Source organism: Amphiura filiformis, chromosome 2 (genome assembly GCF_039555335.1).
Source record: "Amphiura filiformis chromosome 2, Afil_fr2py, whole genome shotgun sequence".
Lineage (NCBI taxonomy): Eukaryota > Metazoa > Echinodermata > Ophiuroidea > Amphilepidida > Amphiuridae > Amphiura > Amphiura filiformis.
In genome coordinates, this window is record NC_092629.1 from 77,381,558 (window position 1) to 77,403,880 (window position 22,323).

General features: G+C 36.2%; 1 protein-coding gene across 1 annotated transcript in view; it reads left to right on the plus strand.

The window, feature by feature from the left end:
* Window positions 1–22,323, plus strand: part of LOC140143425 (uncharacterized) — a 115,247-nt gene that overhangs the window by 86,512 nt on the left and 6,412 nt on the right. Inside the window, exons 48-58 of the mRNA XM_072165282.1 lie at window positions 1,835–2,149; window positions 3,044–3,215; window positions 3,540–3,694; window positions 4,187–4,325; window positions 7,092–7,261; window positions 7,777–8,106; window positions 10,150–10,479; window positions 11,389–11,709; window positions 12,060–12,230; window positions 13,958–14,110; window positions 14,777–15,109. Coding sequence (XP_072021383.1) covers window positions 1,835–2,149; window positions 3,044–3,215; window positions 3,540–3,694; window positions 4,187–4,325; window positions 7,092–7,261; window positions 7,777–8,106; window positions 10,150–10,479; window positions 11,389–11,709; window positions 12,060–12,230; window positions 13,958–14,110; window positions 14,777–15,109 — 2,589 coding nt within the window. The remainder of the gene's footprint in view (window positions 1–1,834; window positions 2,150–3,043; window positions 3,216–3,539; window positions 3,695–4,186; window positions 4,326–7,091; window positions 7,262–7,776; window positions 8,107–10,149; window positions 10,480–11,388; window positions 11,710–12,059; window positions 12,231–13,957; window positions 14,111–14,776; window positions 15,110–22,323) is intronic.

Consider the following 22,323-nt stretch of genomic DNA (forward strand, 5'->3'; position numbering starts at 1 on the left):
CATTGTGCACTGTACACACGAACATAATAGTGATTGTATTGTCCAACCGTCAATAAAATAAAACTAGATTAGATCGCTATTGAAGAGAAATATTATTTTATATCCAGTCCTGCATCTAGGGTCCCCAATATTGATCAGTCAAATTGATCGTGTATGGGCCGCATCATGTAAAGATTGCAGTCTTTCTTAGCAATCAAGAAAGCAGTATACAAGTGGCTCGTTTCCCAAAGCCTTGTAGTGCAATTGATTTCAGTTTACATGCACTACAGTCGTGTTAAAGTTGACATATGAATAGTACTTATAGTGCTAATTAATCTAAGGGTATGGAGGCATTTGAAAAGTACCCTCATTCTAGTAGGAAAAGGTCATTGAACTTTGCACCATCGTGTGCTACTGCTAATAAGGATTCAGAAAAGGAATAATTTGACCTATCTATGATGTACGTTTATGGAGTTACAGGCAAAAGAGTAACATTGTGACGTCATAGGCCCAATTCTGCCCCCGCTGGGGCAAAAATGAAATTTGCTCTGATTTTGATGAAACTGGTCTCTAATTATTTGTCTTGTTGCAAGAAATCCGAAAAAGCATAGTTTTAACTATCTTGGGTGCTTTCTTATCCAGGTAACACAACAAATTGTCATGGTCAAATTGATTGAATACAAAACTCAATGCAACTCAATAGGTATTGCCGATTTTGATGTGTTACTGAGGTAACGAAACATCCAACACAGCACATGATTGATTTTTGCCTCATGTGGTGCCAATATTAAACCTATGACGTCACAATGTTACATTTTTGCTCATAACTCCAACTCTGTACATTGTAGATATTTATGCAAGAACCAAGAACCAAACTTTCTCATTATTGAAAGATTTTATACATGCCACACTCAATAGTCACCTTCTGTGAAAATATGAAGTGAATCGCGACTACCGTTTAATTTGTATGAGTCCTTTTTGCTGCGATATCCAATTTCGTTATTTGTCTACGAGGTACCATGTATTTTGAATGAGAGCACACAATGCACGGTAAAGACACCAGCTCTGAAACTGACTTTAACTTAAATAAGGTTGATTTTTGCGTTATTTTAATTTTTTTTCTGACATTACTTTAAGTCCTTCATACCTCACTCGACTCCAACTCCAGTTTATTTTAATACCAATATGTCCAATTTACTGGATATTTTGTATTTCACTCCACTTCAATTTGCACGCATTTCATTTTGACATTTGAAAAACCCGCCTACAAATTTGTATGTTTTTGATAGAGAATAAACATCTTTGAAGTAAAGGTAAAATGAAAATAACAACAAATAATGTTTCTTCTCCTTGAACAAGGCCATGGTCAATAACACTTGTTGTGCTCCATTTTACTTCAACGCCAATGAGGTTAAGAAAATGGCAGTTGTTCCAAATCTACCTTACACAGAGTGGGCTGGCATTCAATTTTTAGATATCTCTTGGACAAACATTAAAATTGGGCATCGCTATAAAATGTGTCATAAAAACAAAATGGTAAATGCTAATTCCTTTTTTTTTTCACACAAGGTCACTGATGGATATATCATATATAAAATGTTTTAAAACCTTAAAGGCTCAACTCGGTTCTTAAATAAAATGGATTCTTTTATCTATTGCACTTTTTTTTTTACTCACCGTGTATATTCTAGATAAGTATGTGCACAAACATTTATCATGTTTATACACGGAACTTCGTACTTCGGAAGTAGTTTTCGCGATTTATTTCTATAACGTTATGTAGGGGATATAATATCTCTAGAACAATCATGTTTTTACTATAACCTATGAACACATGGTCATGCTTACTTTTCAGAGGACGGTACCCTAAGACGGAACGAAGAAAACGGCCGACTTGAAGTGTATTACTTCGGAAAATGGGGAGCCGTATGTGATGATAAGTGGCAGACTAACTTCCAAAACCTCCAAGTAGCCTGTAGAGAAGTAAGCGGCGGACTTCCTGACTACTGGGCCAAGACGGCGACCACGATATACCCAGATGATCCAGTATGGCTTGATGAAGTTACGTGTAATGGTAACGAAACGTCTCTTACAGACTGTCCAGCCAACCCCCCTGGTGATTCTGACTGCACTCACCAAGAAGATGTGTCTGTCTTTTGTTTACCTCCGTGTAAGTCGTTGACTAGTATGAAGTGGTAAAATGAAATATTTATTCTGATTTTCATATTACCATTTATATTTAATACCATATTATTTTCTTATAATTTAAACTATTATTATAATTATATTATTATTAGTAGTAGTAGTAGTATTATAATTATTATTATTATTATTATCATCATCATCATCATCATCATCATCATCATCATCATCATCATCATCATCATCATCATTATTATTATTACTGTTGTTATTATTATTATTATTATTATTATTATTATTATTATTATTATTATTATTATTATTATTATTATTATTATTATTATTATTATTATTATTTCAGTCACCCTCATGTAAAAAGCAGCAAATCAGAATATCTAGTGTATCTATCGCTAATGATTTAGTGCAAAATCTCGTCGTCTAACTCATTTGAGTGCCGGGAACCCAATACGATGCACGGTGCTGAGAATCAAATAATACTATTGCGATATGCAATAACAAAATGTGTGTCAGCTAAGTAAAAATAAAACCGTTCTTTGGTTTTATCGGCTCAACTCCTGCACCTGACTTTACCCTAACAAATTAGTGTCCTCGATGAATATAATCGATAAACATTCGTTGCTGGATTATATCGACTGATCCACAAGTTGCTCACGGTGATTAAACTCAAATAAGTTTAAGGTTTCAGAAAGTGAATGACAAACCACAAATCAAGACGATGGAAAAATGAGGTCGATACCTATAATAACTGGCGAAGACGTAACCAGTGATAAGTCTCCACTATTTTAATTAATTAGTACACTGCCTCTTCAAAATGCAAGACGCGTGAGATCCATGTAAATGCTCCGAGACATCGTTGACTTACTCGGTAAGATTCTGCAATTGTTTTGATATAATATTTCAGCAACAGAAGAAGAGTTTGACATAAGACTCGTCGACGCCAATGGTAATGAGGGGATCTCAGGAAGAGTTGAGGTGTTTCTCAAAGGTATTTGGGGAACAGTTTGTGATGACGAATTTGGTATAGAGGAAGCCATCGTTGTCTGTCGGTCAATAGGCTACAATAACGCTGATGAGTAAGTGTTCATTCCCATCGATTTTTTTTTCACTTTCCACTGAAAATAATATCCACGAGGATATATTTGTTTTGTCTGATGGCATGTATTAAGTAAAGCCTAAAGCTAATATCTTCACAGACAACTAAATGTTATGTACGTCTACAATATAAGAGTTTACACTGCAAAACTTATAATATACACATGTATTTGTTCAATATGGTTTACTTTAATGCAAAGATAGCTTAAAAAGGAATTTATGTTTGCGTAAATACTATATTCTTCAAAGCTATAAAAACTGCATCTTTCACGTGCTGTATATCTTTGAATTTGTACTTTGTTTAGTTTTACACGAGTTGGTGGCGGCAATGGCACTATTTGGTTAGACAATCTTGAATGCACTGGAGACGAACCAAATCTTCTGCATTGTATCCACGCTGGCCTGAATAAAAGCAATTGTGCCCATAGAGAGGATGTTGCTGTAACCTGCATACCATCCGGTAAAGAAATGCTTAAGTATTAAAACTCGTCCTAGCAAACTTGCAGCGTAACCAGCGGGGAACAGGAGGCTGACATAAAATTAAAGCAAAAAGTGCCTCTCTGACCAAAAATAAATGGAAACAAAAAGGGCAAGGAGTCCGTTACTTCCCACCTAAATCACACCGATTATGGGGCAGAATAGTGTAAAATACCGAATGTTTGCACATTTTTCCAATAACCTTCTTTTTGGGAAGTTCGAAATCTTAGCATTTATACAGTCTCTCTAACAAAAACCCGCTGTAAGTATATGCCACCAACAATTACCGAGAAAAAATAATGCTACCGGGAAATGTCGTCTCCTCACCTCCTATCCAAGAAAGCTGGTTACGCCATTACAAACCCCTTTGTGAATTCAAAGTTGTCACTTTGGATAAAGTGAAGATCATTAATATGAAGATGTGTGTTTTGATTTTTTTTTTAGTTTGGATGGTTTTACGTGTTTTTGATTTCAGATCGGGATAGTATTCGTTTGGTAGATAACAGAGTTGAAATATATCATGATGACCAATGGGGAACAGTTTGTGACGACGATTGGGATATTAAAGATGCCACTGTTGTATGCAGAGAGTTAGGGTTTAAATATGCCAATGGGTAAGTTAACATTTTTAAATAAAGTGCGACCATGAAAGATTATGATTTTTTAGCCAAATTGGTAAACTGTTTTGCGTAAATGAGGAACAGATATGGCGGTGGTTTTCTCACACCGTGATATGAAGTTATTAATTATTTTTAATTATTTATTTATTTATTTATTTATTTATTTATTTATTCATTCATTTATTTATTTATTTATTTATTTATTTATTTATTTATTTATTTATTTATTTATTTATTTATTTATTTATTTATTTATTTAGTATTTATTTTTTTATATATATTTATTTTATTTATTTTTTATTTTTATCAATTTGGCAATACGCTAAGCGATTCGTATTTTTCCCTTGTTCATGTTTTTGTTAAAAGTTGAGAGTTGTTTGCTAGAAATCAGGGCGATATTCGCCGCCGAAGTGATGTAGTAATCAGATTAACTGCCATAACTATAAGTGAAAACAATTTTTGAATATAGGTTACACTCCCCGGGGGACACTGGTCATTGACAAGGGGGTATCATGCGTGGCAATGGAGTTTCAAAAAGCACCCTAAACAAGTATGGGCAACAACTGAAAATACACCCCTAAACAAGTATAACAAGTGTAATAACCTACCCTAAACAAGTATTGGTGTTTTTTTGCCCCTTAGCAGGTAAAACATATATTTTCGACACCCTAAGCAAGTAATACTACTCGAAGCTCCATTTCCATTGATTTCTTTAACAGTAACTCAGAATGGATCCGCTACCAGGGCAGAATATGAGCTATTTTAAAATTCCAAAATAAACGTTAATTATTTAAGGGGTACTACACCACTCGATAAATCTGTGTCTATTTTTGCATTTTTCTCAAAAACTAATAACACAGTGGTAACAAAAGTTATGTATATTATAGGGGCAAGGAATCCAATTACTACACTGGAATTTCAGTGACCCAAGACAATTGGTTTGTTATTTATGACCAGAAATGAGGTACCACTAGGATGTACCTAGTTTCCTATCATATATACTGAACCGCTTGTCTTGAGTCACTGAAATTTCAGTGTAGTAATTGGATTCCTTGCCCCAATAATATACATAACTTTTGTTACCAGTGTGTAATTATTTTTTGAGAAAAATGCAAAAATAGTCACAAATTTACTACATGGGTGTAGTACCCCCTTAAGCTGATATATAAGCTTATATAGTATCAGAGAGCCTATAGAGGGAATTGAATGAAAAAAAATTACAAAACTGCAAGAAAAAACAACAATGAAGAAAAGAAAATATAGAAAAAGAAGTCAAGAAATGTTTTTATATCATTTTTGTAGGCCCTATTAACGTTTCGACAATTTATTCTCCATCCTTCAAATATTACTATAGACCTACAAATCATGTTTCAAAGTGAGACACAGAAATCATAAAATAGTGGTCAGATTTTTTATGACCTAGGCCTTATTGCAAAAAGATGAAAAGTGCATAATATTAATATTTATTTTAAAAGCTTTTAAGAAATTTTTTTTAAAAATGACAACAATTAGGCCTACTTCTGGAAGGAATTGGATTGAATAATAGTGGTATTATTTCATACGTTGAATAAAGTATTAGGATGAAAATAAGTCAGTAAATAGCGACTGAGATGCATGGTGCTCAATCAGTTCAGCCAAGATTTGCAGGATTCGTGTATGCCTGCAGAATTTGATACCAATCCAAAAACGTATTTTAATTCTGCACCATATCCATCTTACCTTTTAATATTCATTTGATGTTATCACAATTTATTTTAAGTTTAAAATTGTTTTTTTTAATAAAATCAAGATCACTTATTGTGACAAAATTCTTACAAAAATCTGATGCTTTTAACGATAATAACATGCATGTTTTTATTTATTTTTTGTGGATAATAGGTCACGGGTCAAATCAATCAATCCTCTTTCGTAGATTTGTGGTTAAATAATTATATACAACATGAAAATTAGCTTGAAAAATATTTATTTTTATCCATAATACAAGATAGAAAATTCAAATAATAGTAAAAACATTTTAAAATGAAATGAGAAACTTAGGATTTGATATATAGGAGAATTGAAACTCTTCCATTAACATGATTAATCAGAGTGTTCACGTGTTGTGCATGTACAATGTACATTGTACATGTACTGTATGTGTACATCACCATTGAATATTGTAGGGTTGTGTAGCATTAAATGGGTTACTGGAAAAATATTATCAGGGCCAGCTGGGCAAAGTCGGCAATCTTTATGGACTTAAAGAAGAGACTAAACAGAGAACTACAAGTCAAGTCAAGTCTAGGGCTAAACATGAAGGCCCGGCATGAAGGACATGAAACTTATGAAGGACTGAAGTCTGGACGGACCATAAATACGTAAATCTGAGTCTAAATCTAATTTCCATGTTTTTGACACCCTATTCACGATACGTACGTACAGTGCCTGAGCGTGAAAAAAGACCCTTTTTACGTGATTTTTTGGCCACGCATGATCCCCCCTTGTCAATGACCAGTGCCCCCCCCCCCCTCCCGGTACACTCATCATCTGTGTATGTCTGCAATCATAGATTGAATACAATACCGCTCTTTTCAAAGATACTAATCTTTCAGGTGCGAGTGATCAGCATGATATGGTTCAATTCAGAGGTACCGTGTGAACGTACTTGTGCATCGCGGTATAATCAAAAATTGTTTTCACCTATTGCTATGGTAGTTATTTAATCTGATTATTACGTCACTTCGGCGGTGAATAACAAACAATAAATATTGATCCGTACAGGGTGTTTGTTGGTGGTTACGATGATATCCCCGATGGAACAGGTGAAATTTGGTTGGACAATGTCATGTGTGAGGGGACAGAGAGAAGCCTTGCAGAATGCCCCAGTAACGGATGGGGTAATCACAACTGTGGACATGCGGAAGACGCCGGTGTAACATGTGTGGATGAGTGTAAGTTAAATGCATAAAATACTGAAAATCGTGTTGAACACATTTGTTCTTGTTCAAAATAAAGTGTATATTTTTATCATATATTTAGTCTTCGTGTATGGCCAATATATGTTGCTGACTGATTGCCATGCAATGCGTATTTTAAACTTGGGTTTTGCTTGATAATTAATACTAGAACTGTGCCCTCTGCCAATGAAATTGAGAATACCCTCCCGTAATTAACGGGATTAAAAACAATACAATGTGCATGATACTGTAATCAGAGTTCAGAATATTCCCAGCCAATCCAATTGCCCATAATAACTACATTTGATTTGGTAATATGTGAGTGTAGTCTGATGGGTCAGAAATAAGTCAGAAATAAACATTTGTAGGCGAGTTATTTTTTTTCTTTTTTTGGTAAATTAAAAATCAATCATGACATAACATTTTAATACGGTCAGACAATGATATAACATAATGATAGCTAAAGATGGCAATTATATGGTACAAAGACATCTTTACCATTTTACCAGCCGATCTAGGAGGCATCCGTCTAACTGGTGGCGTAAGCGAAAACGAGGGGCGACTGGAACTGGAATATCAAGGGGAATGGTGGGCCGTATGTGACGACGATTGGGACATATTGGGTGCCGATGTTGCCTGTAAGCAGTTAGGTTTCGACAGGGGAGCAGAGTCAGAGACACGGTCCTCACATTTCACACAGGGACCGATGCAATACATACTCGATGATGTGCAGTGCACCGGCTTAGAGAACCATCTGTTGGAATGTAGTCATAAGGTTTTGAAAAAGCATAACTGCGGGGGCAGTGAACAAGCTGGTGTTATGTGTTTATCGAATAAATGTACGTAGTTTTACGTTTTACAATCAATAACATCGAAAGTATTAATTCCAATTAAGATATGTCTCACAAGCTGTCATTGGGCTATTCCAGAAAATAGGTACGCACCCCCCATAGAGGAGTACATTTTTAATCAAAGAAATGTCCGGATTTCCAAGTTTGCTTTCTGAAAACGACTGGATTTCCAGTTGCCAATGTTACTGGAAAAATCTTGGAAATCCAATCAAATGAAGGAAAAATCACGGAAATGTTGAAAATGAGCGCTCATATTTAAACTATTTTTCTGCCGGATTTTTTTGCCTTTGAGCACTTTAAATGTCTGGATTTCCAACAGTCACGACTGGACAAAAAGTCCGGATATCCGAACTCCTCTATAGGGGGTGTGCATCTATTTTCTGGAATAGCCCATTATAAGTAGGCATGTCCACTAAAAATTGAAGTACATATAAATTGATTCAGACCTAACTTATTGGCTTGGAATTGATGAAAGAAACATTTTGGCGTTTAAATAATCTTAATCGGACGTTTCATTCCAGAGATATGGCCTTTCGAGTGTCACGGTTTTATATAGGGCTGCTAGAACATGTTAAAAAGTTAAAGTCCAAAAGGAATACTAACAGAAAGTGCAACTTTAAGGTACTTTTTCTTAATGTATTTATTAACTAGCGTTATCTGGAACATTATATTTGCTTATAACAACATGAAAATAAGATCATCCTGAAAATTTAATCGATTTTGTTGACATACAACAAAAATATAAGACCTCAAAACCCATGGTTTGTTTGGTGAAACCTCAAGCATGATCATAGATGGCCGCCATGGAAAATATCTCCATAGAGGAGATGAACAATAAGTGCATTATTTCAAATGAATAGCGGTAGTCTTAAACATTGTTCAATCTTTTAAGGTCAGCACATTTTATCTTCAAAAATTATTATATTTCATCATGGCATAAGTTTGGTAACATTAATCACTACCAATTTTGAGAAATTTGCTCCAACTCAAAGGTTATCTTTACTACATTGAGCAATACACTGTGTGTGCATGTGCCCACTATGGTTTCCGAGAGTGTGTGGTTCCCAGTAGTTTCTCTCCCCTATGGATATAGGTACACGGTCTGTAACACAGACTAGGTAGTGAGTAGTGCACGGGGAAGTAACAGATTTGAGATGGGCCGCGGTAGGCTTAAACATTCTTAAATTTCTTAACATCCTGCACATTTTGTCTTCAAAAATAGTTAAATTTTATGAGTATGTAAGTTTGCTTGTCTGATTCACTCCAAATTCGGAGATAATTGCGTTTGAACACCTGATGCACGGAATGGTGTCACTTCAACCTGTTGTAGTTCTCATCTCATTAAATTGTTCATTAAAAAAAGTTGATCTCTTCATGAAGGAAGGTCCTCTCTATTTACTGACCAAACAGGAAAAAGTTTGGTTAATGTTTTCTGGTGGAATCAGGAATTTCTTGAAACACCCTGATATAGGCCCACATTTGGATCAAAACAAGTATGTGCGCCATTTAACAGGCCTGGGATTTCTTGTATCGATCACTTTCTCCATAGACAATACGTGTGTGAGTGCACGCACACAGTAAATGAAAAATCGTTCTAGTGGAAACTGTATTAACAGTGGTCATCCCTATTATAAGATCACCAAGCGATATGAGATGGGCCATTCATAAAAAAATAGGGGATTTGCAGTGAGCTTGAAAATTTAACATCTGAATATGCAAGACTGGATTAAAACTAAAAAGACAGTAAATCTAAGAAACCTCAAGAACTTTGTTATGTTGACGTCCTTAAGAAATTCGTTTCAATTTAAAATAATATAAACTCTAAATAAATTATAAAGTTATACATGTTCGAAATTAACAAGAATCTATACACATTCTAACTTTCGAGCAATGGTTTGGATCAGCTTTAATCTGCTAATTGTTATTGATTTTACTTTGATCCTTCCTCGTGTTTGGGACCCACAGAACATGATTATTCACTATGTATTATATAGTCATAACAATATTGTTTCACTTGATTTGAACCTGTAGCTCCTGCATTAGGCGATGCCCAACTGTTTGATCCAGAAACAAACACTACTGGGGGTTCACAAGGCATCGTACAAGTCTTTTACGAAGGAGAGTTTGGTACTATTTGTAATAACGACTGGGATTATGCTGATGCCTTTGTTGTCTGCAAATCTCTTGGCTTTCTTGGGGTGAAGAACCATACGGCGAATCTGGGCGAAGGCACGGGTGACGTTCTTTTGGATGCGGTGGAATGTAGTGGTACAGAAGAAAGCGTTGTCAACTGCACCAACTCTGGGTGGAACGCTAACAGGTGTGATCATTCGCAGGATGTCGCCGTTGTTTGCCGTGAAGGTATTAGAAGATTATACAAATATTGCTCTGCACAACGAGTTTGGCTACTAAATAAATACAAATGCTTAACATTTTGCGTTCGGATACATTCCGCGGTATTAATCTAGCACAGAAATATTCATTTGAAGAATTACACAGCTTCATTCTGGAAGCTGCTTAATTCATCAATGGAGTCGTTACACTAGTCTAATTCATGAATACTTTACCCTATGATAAACTAACATTTCCATGAAAAATAGATTCTTCTAACTCATTGCTCTCATGTAAAACGTTATTTACATCTCAAAAAGGTAATTAACCCCCCTTAAATAATGACCATTATTAAAAGACGGTTGATTGTATTACAAATCTGTAAAATGCGTACTCTGTAAACCTCATTTGCAGCAATCGACTAAATATTGACGTCATAGCGTTCATTTAAATTATTGTAACCCAAGATTTGAAAGTTGCAGTAAATTGTATTGATTTTGTATTCATTGTAATGGAAGGAAATCTGTGTAATGATATCTGAGTGTTTTTGTATTGTAAAAATTTGTATGTAAGTGCAACTTTCAAATCTGGACCTCACTACATTAAATTGACCGGTGTTTTATTGTTTTCTGGGCTATCGTATCAAATGAGGTGTCAAAATGCGCAAAAATAAATTCTGCTTCCAACGCATTTTACATTTGTAATACAATAGCCCCTTTTTGAATAATGGTCATTATTTAAGGGGGGTTAGTTACTTTTTGAGATGTTTACTACCCCTGGCTATGACAATCACCAGTGAAACTCTGCATGGTCCTCAAAGGAAAGGCGTATTACGTAATGAATCGAAGTTCGTAAAGTGCGGATTAGGTTAAGTGTATTGTTACTATAATTGCCCTGATTTACACCTGGGTTTAAATATTATAACAATTCGTGTTTCAGAGCCACATGATGTGCGTCTCGTGAATGGTCAGACCGAGTCTCAGGGTCGCGTTGAAGTCAACCACGACGGAAAATGGGGAACAATTTGTGATGATAGCTGGTCTATAGAGGACGCCGATGTAATTTGTAAACAGCTTGGATATGAAAACGGTGCTTTTGCTGCGTTAGGTTCGGCTATATGGGGCGAAGGCGAGGAAGAAATAATCTTGGATGAGGTTAAGTGTACGGGAGAAGAAAGTGCCCTCAGTGGGTGCCTGCATAGTGGATATGGAGAACATAATTGCGAGCATAGTGAGGATGCAGGTGTTATATGCGATGATGGCAAGTATAGCAAAACGATAGTATAAAATTTAAACAAAATAAAGTTGATTTTTTTTTTGTATGGTAGCAGTAGCGTGTCATAGATGTCTTTTATAGACATGTAGAAGTATTATTGGGTAAATTAAACTCAGCCCTCCGGGTTAGTTCCTCTTCTACCAGGGTCGGATATTCCTGGGTACGTTCCAATGTACCAAAAAATGCAATTTAATTCAGGAAACGTTCATTTCACAACTTTAATAATGCATGATATATGAAAAATGCCAGCATTAACGAAACAATTGCAATTAATTACTGTGAATTAGCGACCTTTATAAAATAGTAGGCCTATAATATTTCTAATCTAATTTTAGGACAACCTCTAGTAGACGTCAGACTCGTTGGTGGGGGTGCAGCTAACGAGGGCCGTGTGGAGTTGAATATTGTTGACGAATGGGGCACAGTGTGTGACGACAAATGGAATATACATAGCGCCAATGTTATATGTCGTATGCTAGGGTTCCCTGGTGCTGCCAAGGCTCCAGGTAAGTGGATTAAGTCTATTGCAAATGAATTGAACAATAATGGAAATTAATCTGGTTGTTCGCCGAGAAACCTGTTCTTATTTCGAAATCAAAGAAACCATGATTTTTTTTTTACAAATTTGGCTTTGCTCTGATAATGATATTACGAAATTTACAAATGCCGCGATTCTAAACCATGTTTTTACTAAGAATGTGGGAGCCAACTCCCTTCAATAGTGTTGCTCTAAATGCTCAAAGTAACTTGAACGTCAACTAACTTGATGTAGTCCTGTAACTATCCTTTGTATGTTTATGGTTTGATCCTCTCAAGTGTTAGTAAAACAAATTTATTGCATATTTTTGTTTTCTAAAAACATTGTAAGTGTTATTGAGTTGCTGGAAAGTTAGTTGAAATAAAGATTATAATTAGTGGATTTGCTTTGTTATGTCTAGCAAATAATCCGGTGAAAATACCATTTTTATATGATTCTTAGCCAAAAATCTGTAGCAGGACCAGATATTTTCTTAAACCTTGTAGCACCGATATCGATGTATTGGTTAGTGTACGCGCTATACTAATGGGGATGGGTTGTACCAATCCCCTATGGATTTATATACCAAGCCCCTTTACCTTTTTTTGTTACAAACGGATAGATATGAGAAGTTCTGTCCAGTCATACTAAACTCAGTCACTATGACGTCATGATGTAAATGCACCCTGCCAATATGAAAGGAAATCGATATTCTAATGTAAATATTATACTTGGATTAAATATTATTGAAAAATACTGTTGTAATAAATATCGATGGGTCTCTCCTATCAACAACCCTAGCTCCCCTGGGGCTCCCCACCCCGGCAAGATATTAGGTCGTATTTGGCTCTAAACTGAGCACAATGGACGGTCCTCAAATTAGTTCAAATCTTTTAGTCAGTAATATTATTTGAAATTTTTGGTGTACCAACTTGAGCAACAATATACTAGGAGAGATACGACTAGCGTGATAAGGACAAGAGAAAACAGAAAACATATGTCAGTAACCAAGCAGTTGCCCAACTGACTCAACAGCAAAATGCACTGGCATGAAACAGCTTTCTAGACAACATTTCACTGCCAATTTGATGTGTGTATAAAGCAATTGTAACAAAACTGTGGACTAGGTGAACGCGGACACATATGCGCCCGGAACTCTCTCGCGAGTACCTTCATTTGTATTGACTTTTTCACGCGCCATTGACTCTATGTTGCCGAAATTGCCAGGCTGTGACATGTGATAAAGCGTTGTGGTTCTATGCCAGTGCATTTTTCAGTTGTGTCAGTAAGGTAACCGTTTTGATGATCATAATTTCAAGATATGACCTTATGAAAAATTAGAAGTTTCTTTTTGTGCCAGTTTAGAAATTGAGGACAATGGCAAATAGAAACAATATTTACTTCACAACGGTGTTTGGTTAGGGGTAGAAAGCATATTGTACAGAACCCATTTTCCCACTCGAGTAACACATACACTATTTCAATCTGAGAACGCACCTATTTCCTAGAGATATAGCCATGTGAAGATAAAAGTAGCCATTGTCAGTTGCCTTGGTGTGACAAAAAACGCCATTTTTCATAGGATATCGGAAGTTGCATTTTATGAAGGCATGAAGGAAAATTAAATTAAATTTATCTCGTGTACGAGGACATTTTTGGAACCAAATCTGTACCAATTTCGCACCTTTAATTACGTCTTATTCCTGTTTCATACAGGTCTAGCCGCGTTTGGAGCAGGAACCGGTCCTATTTTGTTAGATGAAACTATATGCACTGGTGCAGAGGTGAACATTGATGATTGCGAACACTCGCCATGGACAAACAACAATTGTAAACATTCCGAAGATGCTGGTGTTGTCTGCTTCTTGGGTAGGTTTTAATGCAGTTCAAAAATAACATACGACCTGCTCCAAGCAGTCCAAGTTTTGAAAGTCACTATCATTATCATCTACCTGACCACTAGGCCAAAACCACGTTTATCATTGCTGAATTCTTGAGATAGGCGACTTTTTGAATAGATCGGATCAAGCGATACAACTTATGTTATTGCGACAATCATAATCGAAGTAAAACTTTGAAACATGGCACCCAAATAAAGTGATAAAGTGTTATTCGGAATGTTAATCTTCTTACCAAAATCACGCGATTAGAAAATAAAAATTGAGCATTCTTCTTAGGTGTACCCCACTCAAAAAAATTGGAGATAAAACCGCGGATGATTACTGGATATTTGAAGTATTTGTCACCCTTCCGTTGCAATATATTTTTAAGATGCGTTATTGGGTCCATCTCAATGATCCAATGGGGCGGGGGGTACAAGAACAGCATTGATGGTAGCATGTGGTAAAAACTCAAATATCGCAGCTTAATATCACGTGAGACAACACGCACACACAAACCCCCATATCCTGGACACATTATACCTACCCCTACGCTTTATATACTGCGCTTATACGCAGATCAAAACGCGTAATCTACGCGACAATTAAAATGTTCTGGATGATGCAATTATATTGTACAAATTTATTCAAACAGAGAATGAAGCACCGGTTTCTGTACGACTTGCTGATGGAGCCTTAGCCTCAGAAGGAAGAGTTGAGTTATTATACAAGGAAGAATGGGGAACAGTTTGCGATGACAGCTGGGACCTGAATGATGCGAATGTAATCTGTAATAGCTTGGGCTATAACGGTGCACTTGCCGCTGTGAAAACAGCAGGATTTGGCCCAGGGGCCAGTGGTTCACCAATCCATTTACATGATGTTCAGTGCGACGGTGATGAGGGCGCTATTGAAGAATGTAATCATCCAGGCTTTGGGGAAAACAATTGCGGACATGCAGAAGATGCTGGCGTAGAATGTCGCGAATGTAAGTATAGACTATAATTGCAACACTTGTGCTTGATTTGCTAAACACAACGCCATTTTTTATTTAATCTTGGGCAATGATAAAACCCTTATCAAATTGTTCTATTGACTTGAGGTTTTTTTTATATACTACTAGGTTTTTTCTCTATTACAATTGCTTTATACATTTACCTATTCATTCCATCGTAAAAATTGATGGTTTTATTTATTTGTATTTTATTATAGTCGTGCAGAACTTCAGTGCCCACAGAGGAGGGTATTTGTAGTTCCCGTTGTTTATGCAATATGTTTTTAGTGTGGGGGGGGGTTACTGAACAAAAAATTCCCCAATTTATTTCAGACTTGAAATACCATCATGAAGCGTAAACTCCCTGTTTACTAAAAATTTTGCTCCTATCATTTTTGTTTGTTCTCACTCAACGTTCTGGTCGTTTTTGAAGGCAAATAAAGACTTCAAAAATTGCCCAAAGGGGGGGGCGTGGCAAAAGAGTTTTGGCGCCCACTTTTGGGGCACCTATTAAATAAAACGCTCTAAAACCATTTAAGACTGGATGTCTGTACCAATTCAGCAAGGTGCGGCCAAAGCCAACAAATGAAGGTCAATGGATTTTGTCCAAATCTTATGACAGGAAAGGTTATTGGGTCTAATGATTATGTAGCTTGATAAAAAATTCAAATGTTCCTTGTCGCTATGACAACGGGCCTTTGAAGTTGGCTACAGAAAAAGTCAGTTTTTTCAATTTCGCAGTACTGAAAGAGGCTCATTTTCGGCCGGCTCTAACAAAATTGCTGTAAGTACAGGATAATTGAAATTTCTTCTGATAAATACCTATACATTACATGTTACAAAAATAGTATTGCCATTTTTTTTCAATCATCCATAATATTGCGCAATACGCAAGGCAAAATCCCGCTTTTTGCACTTTTTTTTTTAGTAAAAGTACTATAACTTTAAAAGTCAATAACTCTCAAGGTAGGGTTTGCTGATTTAAGTCTGGGATTGAATGAGAATAACCATGAATGGGGTTGATAAATCATCCAATAAAAAAATTGGGGTCTGTACCCCATAGCGAAATTTTACTTATACGAAAATTCACTATTTTCGATTAAAATTAGCTAATTACATAGCACTCTTACAGTAAACGTAATCATTTATTGGGCAGAGATTTACAAATAACATACCGAGAAATGTTTGTTGACCCATATCTTATCCATAGACTTCCACTTAAGTATGTATGCAAATTTTCATAGCCACATTATTGGTCAAACAACTCCCACCCCATTAACAATTAATATTCTCAAACCGAAAAGTAGGGTAAGTTACGTTGTTGATAATTGTGTTGCCACTAATTATGTGGGTATCTGTCTATTATTATCATCCAATTGATAATTAATGATAAATGGTACTTTTCCAACAAAATCAAATTTGGCGTCCAGAATAACTTTGTCAAAATCAACAATCTTTCCCGCCACGTTTGTTATCTATTAGACAATCATCCATCTAGTGTATAGAATTATAGGCAAAATGTCAAGAAATAGAATTGCCATATGAACATGATGAAAATTAAGGTAGTTTACCTTGAGGAAAGCAAGGGGGATATATTTTGACCAGGATCATACAGTTTGTGATAGATTTAACCATGTAACTACAGTACCAGAGCTAGGCAACTTCGTCACTACTTTGGAGTAGGCCTAATGTTATAATAAAGCTACAATACAATCTACATTATAGTGTAAATGTGCATGCCATAATTTAAAGGATTATAAATGATGTCAATTGGTAAATTACGAGTTGTTTCTATAGTTTGCAAATCAACAACTGGCATTCCGATGAGTGAACAAGCAATTTGAAATAATGTAATGAAAAAAGTCAGTATTTTATGGTATGCTCAAGGCATTGTCAACAAATTTGACGCTAGTGCCAACTAAATCTAAACTAGTGAGAACATGAACAATCACTAACAGCAATCCTAATGTTGTCCAAATATGGTGCCTTTCGTCGAATGCTAACATCACTAGTGTCAATGTTAAGTGAGGAACAGATGTCTTTGAGGGTATTTATGCTCAAACTTTGAAGTTTGTCATTTTTTACAGAGCGGCATACATTTATTTCACCAACAATCATAGGATGAGAAACTTCCTGCACTACTTGTCTTAGGCTATCTTGAAACACCGCTGTGTCTGCTGGAGCTTTCAGATCATCAGTTATCTCCTCTAAATCTCCATTTGCTCTTTTCTTGGCTGAAAGTCTGGAGAAAAAGCTACCAATTTGTTGTGGCGTTAGATATTCACCTGCACGAAACACCCTCTCGTTATTTTCATTCTTCAGACAACGCATTTGCTTAGCGACTCTAGAAGGGTCATCTTTGTTCCCAGTGACCTCTCCATGTTCAAACCTTTTTATGAGAAATTCTTTCTGCTTGTTAAAAAACCTGGTATGTTTTCTGCCTGATTTCAAGGCCCATCCAAGACACAATTCTGTTGTTGGTTCAGCTAGAATACAATGCTGCCCACCTGTGTTTCCTGACACTTGTGGAAGTGTGCTTTCCTTGCATATCTCATTTTGGCTCTATCTAGTAGCCTTTCTCTCTTTGTTTGTACCGGTCATGTTTTCCTGACAGAATATGAGCTTCTAACGCTGATGATTTGATGTATGTCTTTGTACATGTTTCCTCGGGGCAACTGAATATACCAGTTGAGCTCACACTACTAGTAGAGTCGTAGACTTCTTCATGAAGATCAACTTCACGACTTTCTTGGTTAGCAAGTTCTGCAGATGCGCATACATTCTGATGCTGATTGGCGTCAAGAGTAATTTGGTTGATGGTACTTGACGATGGTCCTGCTGTTGGCCTAAACACAGTGCTTGTTGTCGTACTGCGTACCGTAATGTTTGGAATAACTGGTGCCTGAAAATCACCATCATTTACGATTTTGCCAGGCCCAATGTTATAAGCTCGCCATACTCTAATTCCGGCATCTGTAAACTGGAAGTTATTAATGTAACTTATACCACGCCATTGAATGTGTGGTTGAATTACCATCATCGGTGATTCAGTGAGAACTGGCTGAACACCATAGATGCCGCCGTTTGACATCATGGCTTTCTCCATTTGTTTAGCATCCATAATATCGTTGCCTTCATTCAGATAAATGTTCATATGTCGTTTTATTATATCTTTGTTGCAACTTCGTAATACAATATATTCTGTTTCAGAAGCGGCTCTTGCATTTAGCCCACAATGACTGCCTGTACCTGATGCAAATGAGCACGCCATTACTCATATTTTCTGAAATAAATAAATAGCAAATAAATCATTAATACAGGACCCAGCTCCCTATCCTACGGTGTCTGATCTCCGCCAAACTCCCCCTTTTATAATTCATCTCCCCAAATTTTCAGTTTTCCCCCTTTTTGCGAAATGCTTTCCCCTTTTTCAAATATTTTCCCTTTTAACTTTCCCCCTTTTCAAATAGTTCCCCTTTTCGACTTTCTCCTTTTCAAATAGTTCCCCCCTTTTCGACTTTCCCCATTTTCAAATAGTTCCCCCTTTTCGAATTTCCCCCTTTTCATATAGTTTCCACCTTTTCGAATTCCCCCCTTTTCATAGAACCCCCTTTTCGAATTTCCCCATTTTCATATAGTATCCCCTTTTCGAATTTCCCCCTTTTCATATAGTTTCCCCTTTTCGAATTTTCTTTTCACCTTTTACATAATACCATTTTAAAACAGATATCCCCATTAAAATAGTTTATCCCTTCTTAAATTTTTACTCCCTTTTTTTATTCCCCGTTTGACGATGCGTAGGCTTTACCAGTAGGCACCGACCATCTATAGTGCCAGCCTTCATGCTTCGATCGTGCATACATGTACTTCGATATTGAAATAGGTCCAGCCTACACGTTGAAAGCACGTGATTGTCTGATACAAATTCTTGAGCTAAATAAAATGAATAAAATGATACTTATTATGTAATTTATGAATTCTAATTCTATAGGATATAGATCTACATTTAAGAAAAATCATAATCTGAATTATATCATGCAACTAAATATAGACCCAGGAAAAGGCCAGGAGATTGGAATTCGAATCAATTAGATTGCCTTATTAATCGTTATTATTTTGGACTTGTCTCGACTTTTAAAAAGACTAGGCTTAATTGCTACTTAATTCTTCATCTAACATATAGGGCCTACTAATTCTTTTTGGATTTTTGAGGCGTGCACCACTGACCGAAGTCCCTGGTTCATTTGTCTGGTCAATTGAATATATGCCATAGAGCCTTTGATTAGAAAGCACATTTTTATTGTTAACGGGATTGTTGACAAACAAAGAATAGCGAAAATTACTCGGAACTGGCTTAAAAATAAAGTTGCATAAAATCACACAGCCACACTTGTCATAAATATGCAATGCCCATTTTGTCCAGGCCCGTTTTATAAATGTATGCTTTTATTGTCATTTCACTGTTAAGACCGCTTGTTTTAAACTTTGGTGCTAACTTTAAAAAACCCTTTTGAATATATAGCACAAACAATTCTTATTAGGCCTATCTAGGCTTCTGTAACAATGGCAGCCAGTTGTTTGTTGTCTCTGACATATCCCTGTTTATAGACAAGTTCTTCACATACTTTCAAACATCATTGCTATGAATTTGACCAGCATAAATATTTATGCATGCCATTTCACCCGTTTAACATTCTGAACATCATTTGGTTTATCAATCATATCGGGTTTGCTCTTTGTACAGCCCTCTATAAACGTACATAAAAGTTGACGGATCCCTAACCCATTGAATTTAGCGGGCGCTTGCACAACAGGCTATAAATCTACCTACGTTGGTATCCAAATTCATGTAGAACGCCTTTCCAATAATGGATGTAGAGGAATGAGCTCTAGTGAGTGCACGGTACTCTCCAGGGTCCAGGCTTACTGGTAAAGCCTACGCACGGAAAACAGGGAGTACCCAAACAAAAGGGAGTATTAAAACAAAAGGGAGTATTATTTTAAAAGGGAGAAACTATTTAAAATGGGAACCTATTTGTGAAAAGCGGAGGAAAGTTAAAAGGGATTATTTGTAAAAGGGGGAACTATTTACAAAATGGGTGAAAATAAAAGGGGTATTATTTGTAAAGGGGAAATTAAAAAGGGGAAACTATTTGAAAAGAGAGAAAAAAAAAAGGGGGAAACTATTTGAAAAGGGGGAAAGTCGAAAGGGGAAACTATTTGAAAAGGGGTAAGTCGAAGAGGGGGAAACTATTTTCATTAACAATGCTTCTGCATCTGGTTTCTGTATAGCTTATTTGTACCATTAGAATCGTTACTTTCTTCAATTAAGTCTCATTAAGTTCTTTTAATACAATTAGTTTCAGTAATAATTTTTTTAAAAAAATAATGAAACTATTTTTTACTGTAAATCCCCTTGTGAAAAAATTGATTTTTTTTAAAAACTTGGTACTTTTGAAAAGCCAGAACTTCTAAAATAGTTAAGAGCCCAATTTTTGAAAAGGATATATCAGTTAACAAGGGTTTACTCTAACTATGACATTATACAGTTTCAACATACAAATCCTACCTTTACATTTATGACCCTTCAAAGTCGGGGTAAAATGACACTTATGATTATTGCCCAAAAATGTACTTTTTCTACTTAAATTTGCAGGATCTTTTCGAAGAGTGACACACTCTTTCTTCATTTACAATGAATAACAAAGCATGTCTCTATCCATCTTATATAGTTGTAGCATAAGACCAAACTTTACCTTTTTTCAAAAATGAAAAATGCAATTTTTGGTCATTTTCGGCTCAAATTTGTTTTGCCCGTTATTTTACCAACAGGCCAAATACAACTTTCTTAATATCATTTTGAAAATGTCCCACCTAAACCCTTTCTATGCTAGAAGAATCAAGGATTTCTATTTTTTTTACTTTGTCCGCATATTTAAAATTTTGCTTGAAAATAAGAGACCCTGAGTCTTAAGGTTTGCAAATTGGACCCCGAAAATATTGGCATGTGCCAAGGAGGGGCCCAACAACACAACAGGAGTCTTAGAACCGCGCGCAAAGTGTGTGTTACCGAAAAACAAATTGTATTGTACGCGGAACAAAACAGGCGGAATAAGAACAGGTGTGGAGGCCATAAACGCAAACAGCGCCAACACGCAAACTCTGAACACTCAACCACACCAACTAGCACGATGTTCTCTGTATTCGGTACCTATTTTTAAGTTCCATATTAGGAGATGTTGACTGCGACGTCAAAACTGGCGATATCACATCTGCCACCACCTGGTAACACACGCTGCTACGCAGCTATGATCTTTACCCCATTGGTGTACCTTGGATTTTTGTAAGAGGTGTTGGGAGAAGCCTATATGGGATGGGGGCCAAACCCACTAAATAGTGCCCGTTCCCACACCCTCCTTATTGATCAAAAAAGTGCACTTTACTATCGCAGAAGGTATATAAGTAAAAAAAAAATTAACAAAATGACCATTGTTCACGCTAAACTGTGAAGTGAGTTGGTCGTAGGGAAAATATGCTCATTCTAAAAATGTGCCACCCTTCCGTTGCAAAACATTCCTACGGGTCACTTTCTTTAGATTTGAACTCCGAAACTCCGATTCTGTTCAACTTTTGTGCATTATTGTAAACGTTTCCGTCGTTGAATATTTTTCAAAACGTTGTTTATTATAACATTTTACAAATTTGGAATCCCGCCATGTGTAATAATTTTGCCATTCAATTAATACTTTAATTTGATGATATTTATTTAAAGAGTTTCTATCCTTTTCTGTATAGTGTTCAGTGGCATGAGGATTTGGTCACGCATGATGGTCTTGTCATGTCGAGCCCATTGGTCACGTGCGTATTTATAAATACGAAGGTAGCTGAATATTGTGGGCCCTAGGTCATCAAAGGTCGAATGTTACACTCGAGACAGTCCAGGCCCTGACCACTAATGGGAGTGACTAAATACTTTGGGCACTTACCCATATTGTTTTGTTTTTTCTTCTTCTTCTCATTCTCGAAAGTGAACTATTATTAGGGGTGGGCAAATGAGAACATTTTTTGGAAATCTTTTATAAGACGAGTGGATTCTATGGCCATTTTGGCTGCTGAAACCGAATCCGGAAAGCTTTTTTGCGTAAAATGTATATCTATGTTGGTTCAGTGGACTTTTTCAAAATGGCTGCCAAAACCCCATTTTTTTT